The 12,762-nt window shown below is 38.6% G+C and overlaps 1 protein-coding gene across 1 annotated transcript in view; it reads right to left on the reverse strand.

Moving 5' to 3' along the window:
- LOC149313241 (A disintegrin and metalloproteinase with thrombospondin motifs 3-like) overlaps positions 1-12,762 on the reverse strand; it is a 142,309-nt gene that overhangs the window by 10,904 nt on the left and 118,643 nt on the right. Inside the window, exons 17-21 of the mRNA XM_089526333.1 lie at positions 8,066-8,229; positions 5,377-5,542; positions 4,593-4,725; positions 2,176-2,383; positions 569-686 (exon numbers count right to left, since the gene is read on the reverse strand). Coding sequence (XP_089382459.1) covers positions 569-686; positions 2,176-2,383; positions 4,593-4,725; positions 5,377-5,542; positions 8,066-8,229 — 789 coding nt within the window. The remainder of the gene's footprint in view (positions 1-568; positions 687-2,175; positions 2,384-4,592; positions 4,726-5,376; positions 5,543-8,065; positions 8,230-12,762) is intronic.

Below are 12,762 nucleotides of genomic sequence, written 5' to 3' on the forward strand. Positions count from 1 at the left end.
TTACAGAATCATAGAATCATAGAGTTGGAAGGGACCTCAAGGGCCATCCAGTCCAACTCCCGCCATGCAGGAATATGCAATCAAGGCACCCCTGACAGATGGCCATCAGCCTCTGTATAAAAACCTCCAAAGAAGGAGACTCACTACACTCTGGGGCAGCTTATTCCACTGTTGAACAGCTCTTGCTGTTAGGAAGTTCCTTCTAATATTTAGGTTCAATCTCTTTTCCTGTAATATGAATCCATTGCTCCATGTCCTAGTCTCAGGAGCAGCATAAAAGAAGATTGCTCCATCTTCAGTACAACTTCCTTTCAGGTATTCAGATATGGTTATCATGTCAGCTCTTAACCTCACTCCCCCAGACTAAATACCTTTCCTTCTTTCCACTAAAATAAATGAAAGAAAGAGAAAAAAGACAGATTAACAATGTTTTTGGCTTCCTTTTCATTGTTATTAGCAAGAACTGTCAGTCCAGAAGCACTCATTACTGGTACAAAGGGGCTGTGTTGTAAATACCAAAAGCTAGACAATCCCATCTTAATGTAACCAGGGGTAATGTTTTGCATACCATTACATGGGGGAAGCTTGCACACTCTCACAGACTCTGGCTTTTCTCCATCACATTGGTTACCAGTACGGCATAAGACCTGCCTGGACTCTGTTCCTTCACCGCAGGTCACAGAACACTATGGAGAAAAGCAACAAAGTACCACAGAGAAGAATAAATTTTGGCAATCATATCCTTAACTAGATGAGTAAAGGCTGTTTCATAGGGCTGGGAAAGAAATTCACTTTAACCAAGGTTTTTCTTTAAAAAATTCATTCCATTCATTTTCTAAGAGATTATTTATAACAGGAGGCACATTATTTTGAATATCAAGGAAGCTCAAACATCAGATTCATATCTTCTGGAATATATGCAAGTAAAGGCAAAACTTAAAATGTGCATATTTGAAAAAAGAGCCAGCACAGTAGTGGTTTGAGTGCTGGATTAGGACTCTGGGAGACCAGGGTTCAACCCCTGCGAACTTATGGAAGCCCACTAGGTGACCTTGGACAATTCATACTCTTTCAGCTTCAGAGGAACACAATGGCAAAACCCTTTCAAGAAAACCCTAAGGTAAGGTCATTATAAGCTGGAGTTGACTTGAAGGCACATAACAACAACACAAACCCATTTTATTTAGTGGGGAACACATTCAGTTTCAATGCATACCTAAAAAGCAAGGCACGAATAATGGACAAATTGGGGGAAATTTATACCAAATACTAGGGATAGAAAGAAATGTAATTGGACCTAACAGTGTCAGTGACGATAGCATTTGTGCACCTTCTATCTTGTTACTTTTGGTGAGAAAATGTACACCTTTCCATCAGCATGTGCACATTATTGAGGCTTGCAAATATATTTTGTACTGTATATATTTTGAAATAATCATGGTAGAAATGCACATGGTTTAGAAAAAAATGCAGAAAAATGATTCAGTTAAGTGGGAAAATAATTATAGCAAAAAATAAGATTAATTGTGCAAACAAAGATGGAATTTAGTTAGTGTGTAAAAGAAATGCCCAAATTTCAGTACTGAAAATAAATACAGACTGAATCTCCCTTATCTAAAATGTTTGGGATCAGAAGTGTTTGGGATTTCAGTTGTTTCAAAATTTTGGAATATTTGCCTATACATTATAAGATACCTTGCAGATGGGCCCCAAGTCTAAGCACCAAATGCATTTCTGTTTCATATACATCTTATATATATAGCCTGAAGATAATTTTATATAACATTTTTAATAATTTTGTGCTTGAAACAAAGTTTGTTTACACTGAACCATCAGAAAGCAGAGGTGTCACTATCTCAGCCACCCATGGAAAAAGCTTTGGTTTTTAGAATATTTCATATTTTGAAATTGCAGATAAGGAAGACTCAGACTGTAGAAAATCTCACAACCCGTGATGAAACAAGGAAGAGAAGAAAATGCAAACGGGATTCAAAGAAGGTCAATGGAACTGGGAAAGAGAAATTTTCACACACCCTACTAAAAGCATACACCTTTCTGTACAGTTCTAGCACTTACAATGGAGTTCCTACATCTGCAAAGAACAGCTGGCTCTGGGATTTTTAACCATTTCACTAGTTGTCAATAACTTAAACATAGAAGACATGGGGTGCTTACTGGACTCCATGGCCACGTCTTCCACTGAGCAGGACACGGAGTTCTGTTACAAGGCCTACGACTCTCAGGTCGATCCCCACTGCAGTATTTAAAATGCACAGAGCGGTTTGCACTATCGTGAAGTGGCTGAATGCAACGGACTGTTCGGATTTGATAACCAGCAGTCCCACAGGTTTTGGTGCAGTGCTCCCATTCCTCCGTAACCCAGCTGGGGAGGGAAAAAGAAGAGCTATTGAGCTGAAAAATGGTAAACAACTCCAAATACTGATTGCATGCATACACAAATATTTGATGATTCATTAATAACTGAGTTTCCTGAGAGAAGAGTTCTACAGATAGGAGCAAATGGGTTTTAATAATGTATAGATAGATGTACAACCAATTTGGTGACTAAAAAGAGAAAAAGCTTGTGTGGGAGATATAATTTTCCATAATACCATGTTTAGCACATCCGATTTCTTCCCATCTCAGCTATGAAAGAGGGACCAATTTTCCCCACTTGCTAATACACCAACCAAATGTGGAAAAAGCAAAATATCAACAGCAAAGTTTACAGCAAAATCTCAGCTTTGCCTGTTAGGCAAAGGAAACTCCTGAGTGAAATTTGCTTCATCAAACATGGTTTTCATTCCCAAGTGAATTGTTTTATACTCTTTAATTTTGCTTTGGTTCTGAATTTCTCCATTATTTATTATATGTCTCTTACAGTCTGAGTCTACTGTGGGTGATAATTCACCCAATCTAATTCATATTTCATGGACTTCAACACAGATCCAAGCACAGTCATGCTTTGGAAAGTGTACTTTTGTGGTGCCATCCTCATCTTAAATGCTGTATACAAAAATGTGGACATTAAGAAAACTTATTTACAATATAGAGATATCCCCTAATAGCCACATACAAAAAATTGTATTTGAACACATGGGAAAGCTGCATTAAAAGTGAATGCAAATGTGTGTCTGTTTTAATTGCGTAGTTACATGGAAATTGCATGCCACAGTCCTATGGCTAGAATAAAGGTGTAAAGAATTGAACATTTTATCCTTGAGAATGGCTATCTTGGCATTCTGAGAAACTGCTTCCAAATATGACCAACTACTCTATGATATTTTTTGCAGTTCAACATTTTTTGTGAACATTTTATTTCCACTCAAAAATGTTTTTTTTGTGCAAAAATCAATGTTTTGTAGAAGAACAGTATATTTTGCACCAAATAAAATGTCTTACATAAAACACTGCAAATAATAATAATAATAATAATAATAATAATAATATAGCAATGGCTTTTATTACTGTTTATTTCTTTAAAGTATTTATTTATCAACTCTCAGTCTGCCTGGGCCCTTGATGTGATGCATGACAGATAAAAACATTATTTAAAACTTTAAACAGATAAACCAGATAAAAACATTAATGAAAAATACACTAGAGGTGCAGTTAAGCTACAAAAAACAATGCACCACTTTATGTGCTGTAGCTGCATCCTACAGAATCCTGGGATTTGTAGTTTTAAACGGTCTTTATCTTTTTCTGCCAAAGAGTGCTGGTGTTTCACAAAACTACAAATCCAGGGGTCTGTGGGGTGGAGCAATGGCAATTAAATTGGTGCCAAACTACATTATTTCTATAGTGTAGATGCTCCTAGGGTAGATGCATCCCTGGAGATGTTTCATCCACAGGGTTGGCATGAGTTGGGGTCGACTTGAGGGCAGTTAACAACAAACAACCACAGATGCTCCTAGAAACAGTTCTGTTAAAATAGTTTGGGGAAAAACAGCGTTTACACAGCCAAAGCAGCCACTCCAGTTTTAAGGGCCAAAGGTCATATGAAATAACACAAATGTAGCTGCCCTCTGGAAACTCAAGAAGGATGCAGCCAGACTGACTTCTTTGGTCTTGGGAAGGACTTCTGCAGACACTGTGCTCCTATGGAGAAAGCCCTGACATGTACATTCAATGAGGTGATGGACATGCAACAGCGCTTTTATTGAGGACCACAAATTTCAGGCAAGGGCTTCTGAAAGCAGCCAGTTGTTCATATATTCAAAACAATTTTTTCCAAAAAAAGTCACCTAATACACACACACATATGTTTGTGTGTGAGTGTTAAAAGTTTTGCCTAGCAGGGAGAAAATATTTGGAATACTTTGCTCTTACAGGGAAAGACAAAATAAATTATGACTGTGTTACTAGACACATGTGAAACTGAGATGAGATATCAAAAAGTTACTTTTCTGGACTACTGCAGCAAAAAAACCTGTTCCAAGCTCTGAAACTGAAGTGGAAATAGACTGATTTGCCCATCCCTAGCAGGGTCTTCAGCAAAGTTGCAAGATAGTGAATAGCAAAGCCGAGTGCCATTTTGTTGCCCTATGTCACTAGTGCAGACAGGGCATTGAAAACGAGTAGATGCTTACAAGGGCTGTGTGCATTCTTGAAGATTGCACATCCTGCGAATAGGCTTCGGTTTTTTGCTGGCTTCACAGAAGCCACGGTGAACCATTTTGCTATCGCTCTTCCTGCGGCATCCGTATTTGGTGTACTGAAAACCTATAAGGAAAAAAAATTGTCATGAATTTCATGTTGGGTGAAAACAGCAGGCAAAAAAATTGATAGCGCTGAAAGTGAGAAAGACAAGCACACAACGGGAAGTTACAGCTCAACTGTAATCAAACAAGGGGTGTGTGTTAACTACTCAGGAGATCTGATACCTTGGGAATATCATGGCTCAATGATCTAAAAGCTGAACAGATGTGAAACAGCCTTGTATGACGTCAGATACTCTTTAAGCTGGAGAACTGCCTGGCAGGCACACTGCCATCACATATGACTTCTCCTATCCTACCTACGTCCCAAATTTCCACACCCCTTAGGTGCACAAATAATATTGGTAGCTTTTCAACCATGGTTAAGAAATCTAGAATAGGCCCACTGGTTTGTGTGGTTCTCCACAATGCAGACTAATTTTGCACAAATCTTTGCGTTATTCTTTCTGACTGGTTTTCTTGCATAGTAGGAAATCCATTTTTCAGCCAGGAGATACAATACAGTGAAAAAAGTAGACCTGCTAGCATAGCCCCCCCAAAGGATTTTAGCCACTGATTCATCCATCCCAACAGGTAGTTCTGCCTAGTTATAACATACACCACGCACACCTAGTTTTACTCCCTTCCCCTCGATAATGAAATAATGAACACATGCCTCCTCCACATGGCTTGGAACACTGTGACCAACTTTTCAAAGCCCACTCAAATGTATCAAGGTCCTCTTGAAGGACATTGTTGCTATTGACATTGGGTACAGAATCCTCATGGATGATGTATTTGTAAGTCAGACTAGACTGAGTGTCATTGTCCTGAGGAATGATCTGTAAAAGAAAAAAGGGGGGGAAAGGAACAATACAAACTCTCAGTCTTGAAAAGTACAACATCTTCCCTACTCCTTCCACTTAGCATTTCTGAAGAAACACGAAAAGCAAGGGCCTAAATCTGATTTCTAATCTCAACTAGAGTGTTCCTAGATAATCACCTATGGAATAATAAATTAACAGTTATGCATATCCCATTGTTTCAGTGGTTCTACCCTACTTACAAAGCAATTGTATTAGCCATTTGCTCTCTCAGTAGATGAAAATCTAAGGGTACACGCTCCATGACTGCTCTGTTACTATGGACTTTTTCTTCTTCTATTGGGGATGGCTGCTTCCTATCACAACTTATCTAGCCCTATTTGGGCTAGAGAAGATCCGTTGATTGATGGAATTTAACTCTATGTTGATCTCCATTCAACAATTGGCTGAATGGGTCTATTTTAATCAGAACTATGATTCCAGCCAATATGTGTCTATTATTATTGTTAGTCCTATCTAGAATAGATCTATTTGGTCAATAGGATTTATCTATGTGCTCACTCAGTGTTCAACTACTGATGCAGTGGGTCTACTTCATTTAAAACAATTCACTAAGATTTAGATCTATGGCAGCATTACTGGATTAAAGTCCAGCCAGACCCTTGATTTCCTGGCTATTCTAAACTGATCTGACCACAGCTAGGTACATAGTAGTGTGTCCATGGAACCACCTGGAAAACAGCTGATCTGTGCCATCTTGCCAAATGGTTAGGGAGACTGGACATGACCAGTGATAATATAATAATATTAATATTACCAAATTACTCCTCTTTCTTCTCTTGCCTCTTTTATTACTATGATATTACTTGGTTATGTTTACCATCATAGTTGTCATTGTTGTTGCTTCCATTGCTGTTATTTTTCTGAACTTTGGCTTTTGTGGGTTATTGAACAGGAAAATGAGTATTTCACAATTCTCTTTGCCACTTGGTACAACAATACAGATAGTAGACTTATTCAATTTGGTAAGTTACCACTCAGCAAATGACCATCTATGTTTACCCAAAGTTTCATTACTTTGCCTAACAGGGTATTGCCACAGCTTAATAGTTGGGTAATATGTGTGGGGATTTCTCACAATGTTGCCACCAAATGTGAAGTTTTCCACTCAGGCAATCCCACCAGTGCTATGAAATATGGGGTCCCCCCCCCCCTTTATTCCACCACACTGCCATCAACTGTGAGGATTATTCTCAGGCAATCCCATTGTGGCCAAATGCAAAACTTCTACCATTTAATCTGCCAAATGTGAAGACTCCTATGATCCCCAATGCAATTATTAGGAGTGAGGGCTTTCTTTGACCCCAACCCTGACACAATGTAAGAACCTCTTCCTGTCCCCCCTATGTGACACCAACTGTGGAGACCACCATCTAAAGGCCCTCAAGGTACCTATGAGGATTTATGCAACTACTATCCTCAGAGAACACCACTTATATTGATTGCTGTCAGCACATACAACTTATCCGAATCCAGGATCTCAGATAAATAGTGTTTCAGGAGGCTAAGGTTGTATAGAAACAATCTTTGTTTAAAGACGTTAAGCACAGCCCAACAAATTATTTATTTCTTACATTTGAAACAGCACACATACATTCTCTCACTCTTTATAAGCTAAATCAGATCCTTACTAGTCATTTCAAACTTTTGTCTCAGCCCAACCCTAGTCTAACTAAACCCCTATCAAACGATTTTCTCTGCACTCCTTTCAAACCCTAGGCAAACTAACTCCCCATTCATACCAAACCTCCAGTTGTCAATCACAAACTCATTCACCTCAACAGTACATTCCCTCCTCCTCCCTAAAGGAGCCCTGGTTGTGCAGTGGTTAAATGCCTGTACTGCAGCCACTCACTCAAAACCAAAGGTTGCAAGTTCAATACCAGCAAAAGGGCTCAAGCTCGACTCAGCCTTGCATCCTTCCGAGGAGGTGGCTAAAATGATTCCCCAGATTGTTGGGGGCAATTAGATTACAACTGTAAACCACTTAGACACTGTTAGTTTAGTATGAAGCGGTATATAAATGAAGCTGTTTGTTTTGTTTTTTTGTCAAAGCTCCTTACTTCATCTTCTAATACAGAACCCATAAATCAAGCAACATTTTCAAATACAAACCCATGACATTACAGTGTGTCCTGGGAGTTTCTAATACAGGCCTGACTCACTAAATCAAAGGCAGCCTAATACCTTTATACTGAAAACTGCGGTGTGCTTGACATCCTACAAATAAATGATAGTGCTTTGCACTCCTAGGCAAGCAATATAGTGAATTTTGGTTTGTCATCAAACCTCTGATAAACCAGCATTTTCAATTTGGTTGATAACAAGCTGGGCAAAATCATTCTTGAACCACAGCCTAGTGACATTTTCAATAGTTCTGTAATGGAAGAATCTGAACTCTGCTTGGCCTGGGACGCAAGACACTGGCCCTATCATCCACAAATGAATTTTTTATGAAAGAGTGAATGTAGTGTGACTTACCAACACAACAACAGCATCATACAATGGTCCATCAGTCTGAAGTGTTTCTATGTCATCTTCTATGTGGTATTCCCATTCTAAGCCCAGATCAATGAAGGAACGAGAGCTGGACCCCTCTCCTTTACCATTCAGAATATAGTGACCTGTTGCTTGGTTCTTAATGGCTAAAAACAGCAAAACCACAGACAGTTGATCAGCTGCTGTTATATAAATTGTCAGGTGATTATTTCTTTTTCTCACAATAGGTACACAATGTGTTTTTTTTTCCCTACCCATGGATTTTCTTTTGCTGATCCAGAGCTTCTTAAGAGTATATCTACCTCACACAGCTATACCAGTGTGATATCACTGTAATTGTTCATGGCCCCATGGCCCAGAATTCTGAGATGGTTAGGCTGGTGGAGTGCCTACATTTTTCTACTAGAGAGCTCTTGGCCTAGAAATCTCTAGAAGAGAATTTTAAGTACCTCATCAAACTACAAATCCCAGGATTCTTTAAGATGGTATGTACAGTGATATCAAACCATTATAAATATATAGTGTGGATATATTCTCAATCCTCCTTCCTTTTCTCTACTGCAACTCTCCTCTAGGTATAATTCTCCACTCAAATTCATTCCAGGCTCAGAGGAGAATCTGTGCAAGGAACAAATAAAGCATGTATGTTAGAACTGTGTATAACAAAAAATCCATATTTTTATTATTTAAAAACAACAAAACACTTAGCTGACATAGACATTGGTTGGAACAGACCTATGATCAGATACATATGAGCAAACCCAGAGCTTGCCAAGTTACTTTTTGGGATGACAACTACATTATCCCAGCCAGCATGGCTACTGGCCAAAAGTAATGTTGCCAAGCTGAGTGGGAAACTGTCATGGGTGAAAAACAGACTGATCTGTCCATCCCTAAAAGAGAGTATTCCTGCTCAAAAATTTTGTCCACTGTACAATTTAGAGTAAGAGTGGAATGAATTTTCATTGGGTTGATGGTCTTGATGAAAGCAGAACTTTTCCACCTCCCAAGATTAGTGAAAAAATGAATGAAATGCATTCCTTTTAATTATCTTTTTTTTTTTTTTGTCTTTTCTTAAGGTTACAGTCTTAATACACAGATTGATAAAAAACATTAGAAAGAGAAAACTGGTAAGGAAAGGAGCTGTTTAATCCCTAAGGAGAACAAATTATATCATTATCAACTTGATTTAGGGAATGATATTTTGCTTTCTGAGCAGGGAATGAGAGGGCCAATTCTTTGTAGTGGCAACATATAGTTGTATCTCTCTTTGTATTTTGATTTTAGGAATTTGAGGACTTAATTATGGGAGCAGCTGCCTCTTGAACTGAGCAGAAGAAGATTATGAACATCAGTAAAGTTCTTCTGAGATTGCTTTCCTGATTTTTGAAATATAGTCTTTTTGGCATTTTTCAGCAAGCAGCTCCTACACTGCAGTCTTAACAAATGCCTAGAAACTCAAGTGACATGTATCTGTGACGGATCGATTTTGTGACATAGGTGCTATATTGCTGCTGCTGTTTTTTTTTTCCTTTTTGTGGAGATCTAAATTTTAAAAAACCCAAATTGTTGGAAAATTTAATTGGTTTGCAAAGTTCATGTTAACCCCCAAGAAGCCAAGAGAATGGTAAAAAGACATTTCTAGCTCATTTTAAATTAAATAATACAAAATCAAAGAAATTCCTTGGGCTACTTAAAATGAAATCACTTTCTCTTGTCTTTAAAAATGGGCAGAATTCTCAGTCCTGTGGGATCTGATGAACATGTCTGTAGTACATGAAAATCAATACCATATAAAACTTGTTACATTTGTAAGGTGCTATTTCATTCTTTTATGTTCTTTTAGTGATGAAAAATAAACATAATTGCCACTCTGCCTGCTGCCACCCAAAAACATGCAACATAACAGAGACCAATTTAGACAAAGCCACATGTCACTAATAGGGACAGAGAGTCAAAGACAGACGAATAAATCAGAGGAATGTACATGGAGAAAAGGCACATGCAATGAGATGCACACATATATTTTTCCATTTGAAGCACACAAATGGAGGCACAAGAACAGAATGATATTAATAAGCAATTCTACAGAGTATTGTAAAGTGTTTAAATGCTTCACATGCAACAACCCTGGGGGAGTGGGAGAAAACCATGCTTCTAGAAATCTATGGCATTGGCCATTGTCCCTTAAAGCAAGCCTTCAGTGCAGAGCTTGGAAAAATACAACCCTCCAGGTTGTGTTGTTGATGTTGTTGTTAACTGTCATCAGATCTATCTGGATTCATGACAACCTTGTGAAAGAGAATCTCCAAGACTTCCTGTCCTCAGCTGCTCTACTCAGCTCTTGTAGATTCAGGGCTGTGTCCTCGATTGAGTCTAACCATCTGGCAAGCAGGCTTTTTCTTTTCGTACTGACCTCCACTTTTCCTAGCATTGTTTTCTTTTCTAATGGGTTGTGTCTTCTTGCTTTGTGACCAAAGAACAGTGCGCTCGCATCACATGCAGGTGCCTTTTATGCAGCTTTGAGCTTACGCTGAAAGCCACTGACGGGTTTGCAATGGCATGCACGCCTGTGGTGTGTGCACTGTGCTGTGGGTCATGCATGAGCCCCATTATTTTCAATGGGGCTCAAGCATACGCACTATTTGCCTTACGTGGAAAGGTCCGGAACAAATCCCCCAAGTAAGGCAAGGGTGCACTGTATAACAGCCTCAACTTAATCATCTTGGCTTCCAGTGAGAGTTCGGGCTTGATCTGTTTTAGGACCCATTTCTTGGTCTTTTTGACCATCTATAGTACCCTCAGCAATCTATTCCGGCACAACATCTCAAATGAGTTGATTTTCCTTCTGTCAACTTTTTTTCACTGACCAGCTCTCACATTTGTGCATTTTGATAGAAAATACAATTGCTTGGACTTCAGTGTTCAATTGTACTACAACCTCTAGTATTTCCTGCCATTGGATAGGTTGGCCAAGGAGTTAGTGTGGTGTATTGGTTTGAATGTTGCACTAGGACTCTGGAGACCAGGGTTAAAATCCCTGCTCAGCCATGGAAACACATTAGATGGCAAGCCCCCCTCTTTAGAGCCACTCTCTTTGATTTGAAGGTACATAATAACAAACAAATGCTGAGTGGGAATTATGAAAGCTGTAGTCCAACAGCATTTGAAGGACTGCAGTTTGGCCACTGCTGCTTTAGCAAAAGAAGACTCTCTCTCTCTCTCTCTCTCTCTCTGTGTGTGTGTGTGTGTGTGTGTGTTTTAAAAGCAGAAATGAATAGCTTTCCCAACAAGTTCAGCAGGGTTGTGGCCCAGATCAGGTCCAGAGTGGGTACACTAAAGTTGTCCATCCATGTACAGAGATAAAAAAATAAAAATAAAAATAAAACATTTCAAATTCATGCCCCCCCCAAATATGGCCATTTCACACACAAAAACTGTATACAACTTTTTTGCACAAGAATATTGCAGTTCTGCAAACTACATCTGCATTTGTGCAAGATGCAGTTTTTACAAAACTCAGCAAAAGGGTTTTTTTTCATGAAAAAAAATGAAAATAGACATTAGCCGCTTCTCTCTCCCTCAGGGGTGAAAGTTCTTGCAGCAGCTGTCAATGATTTTCAAGTGCTGTCTCCACATGTCAGGGCACTATTTTTTAGGAAAAAATCTATCTGCAAATATTATTTATATTCCTACATCTATGTTTCAGAGCCATTTGGTTTCTGAGCCTTTCACTTCCACAATGCTTCAAGAGTGCTGCCTGTCAACGATGTACCTTCCCATTCTGCTCCCATACTTTCTGCATAACCCTTCTTAAATCTTTTACCAAAGGACAAATAGAAGTCATATTTCTATTTTATTTATTTCGCTACTTTTGAGCTGCTGAGATTTCAGACAACATGGCAGATGGCATGAAAAGTGACACAAACTGTGCCTCAGAATGGATCCTTTGAATGTAATGAAAAGAGATGCTATTGGCGTGGCATCACTATCAGAGAGGCAAATTTGTTGTCCTTTATGTAATTTCATAAAACCAAATTGTACACACTTCAAATACACCCCAAATACTAATATAAAGAGAAATTAATGCACCTATTTCATTCAGTGGGGAAAGCACATACCACTTTTAAATGGGGGTGGGTTGATTAAAAGATCCAGTATAATATAGAGGAGGCATAGTTGGACTGAGTATCTCTTAAGAGGCACGAAGTGTTTCTCATAGACAGAAAATATGCACAACAATGACATGGGGATGTGTTCCTGATGTCACTACAGCTTTGCTGCTACTAAAATGTGTCTATTGGAATCACACATTATTCTTTATTTTGGAGCATTGATGGTGGCTGGTTCAACATTAAGGATAAAAAAAAAATAACCTGTTAAATTTGTCACTTATTCACCAGTTTCTCAAAATGGAGACAACAATTTTTGCTCTCAAGGACAAAACCTTCTTCTTCTTGAACACACTTAAAATTTAAGAGTGCATATAGTGAAGAGGACATTTTGCAAAGACAAAATATTGTATGTCATTGCCAGTAGAAGTGCACGGTACTACTTTACACAGTTAGGTATTTAGGTGATGTAGAAATGAACTAAATAAGTATCTGCACAACTCATTTATATTGGTTGATCCCGCATCAATTAGCATGACTCTAACCTAAGGTGTCCTGGGATTTCAA

The sequence above is a fragment of the Sceloporus occidentalis genome, unplaced genomic scaffold, assembly GCF_023333645.1.
Source record: "Sceloporus occidentalis isolate IW3139 unplaced genomic scaffold, rSceOcc1.0.p SCAF_5, whole genome shotgun sequence".
Lineage (NCBI taxonomy): Eukaryota > Metazoa > Chordata > Lepidosauria > Squamata > Phrynosomatidae > Sceloporus > Sceloporus occidentalis.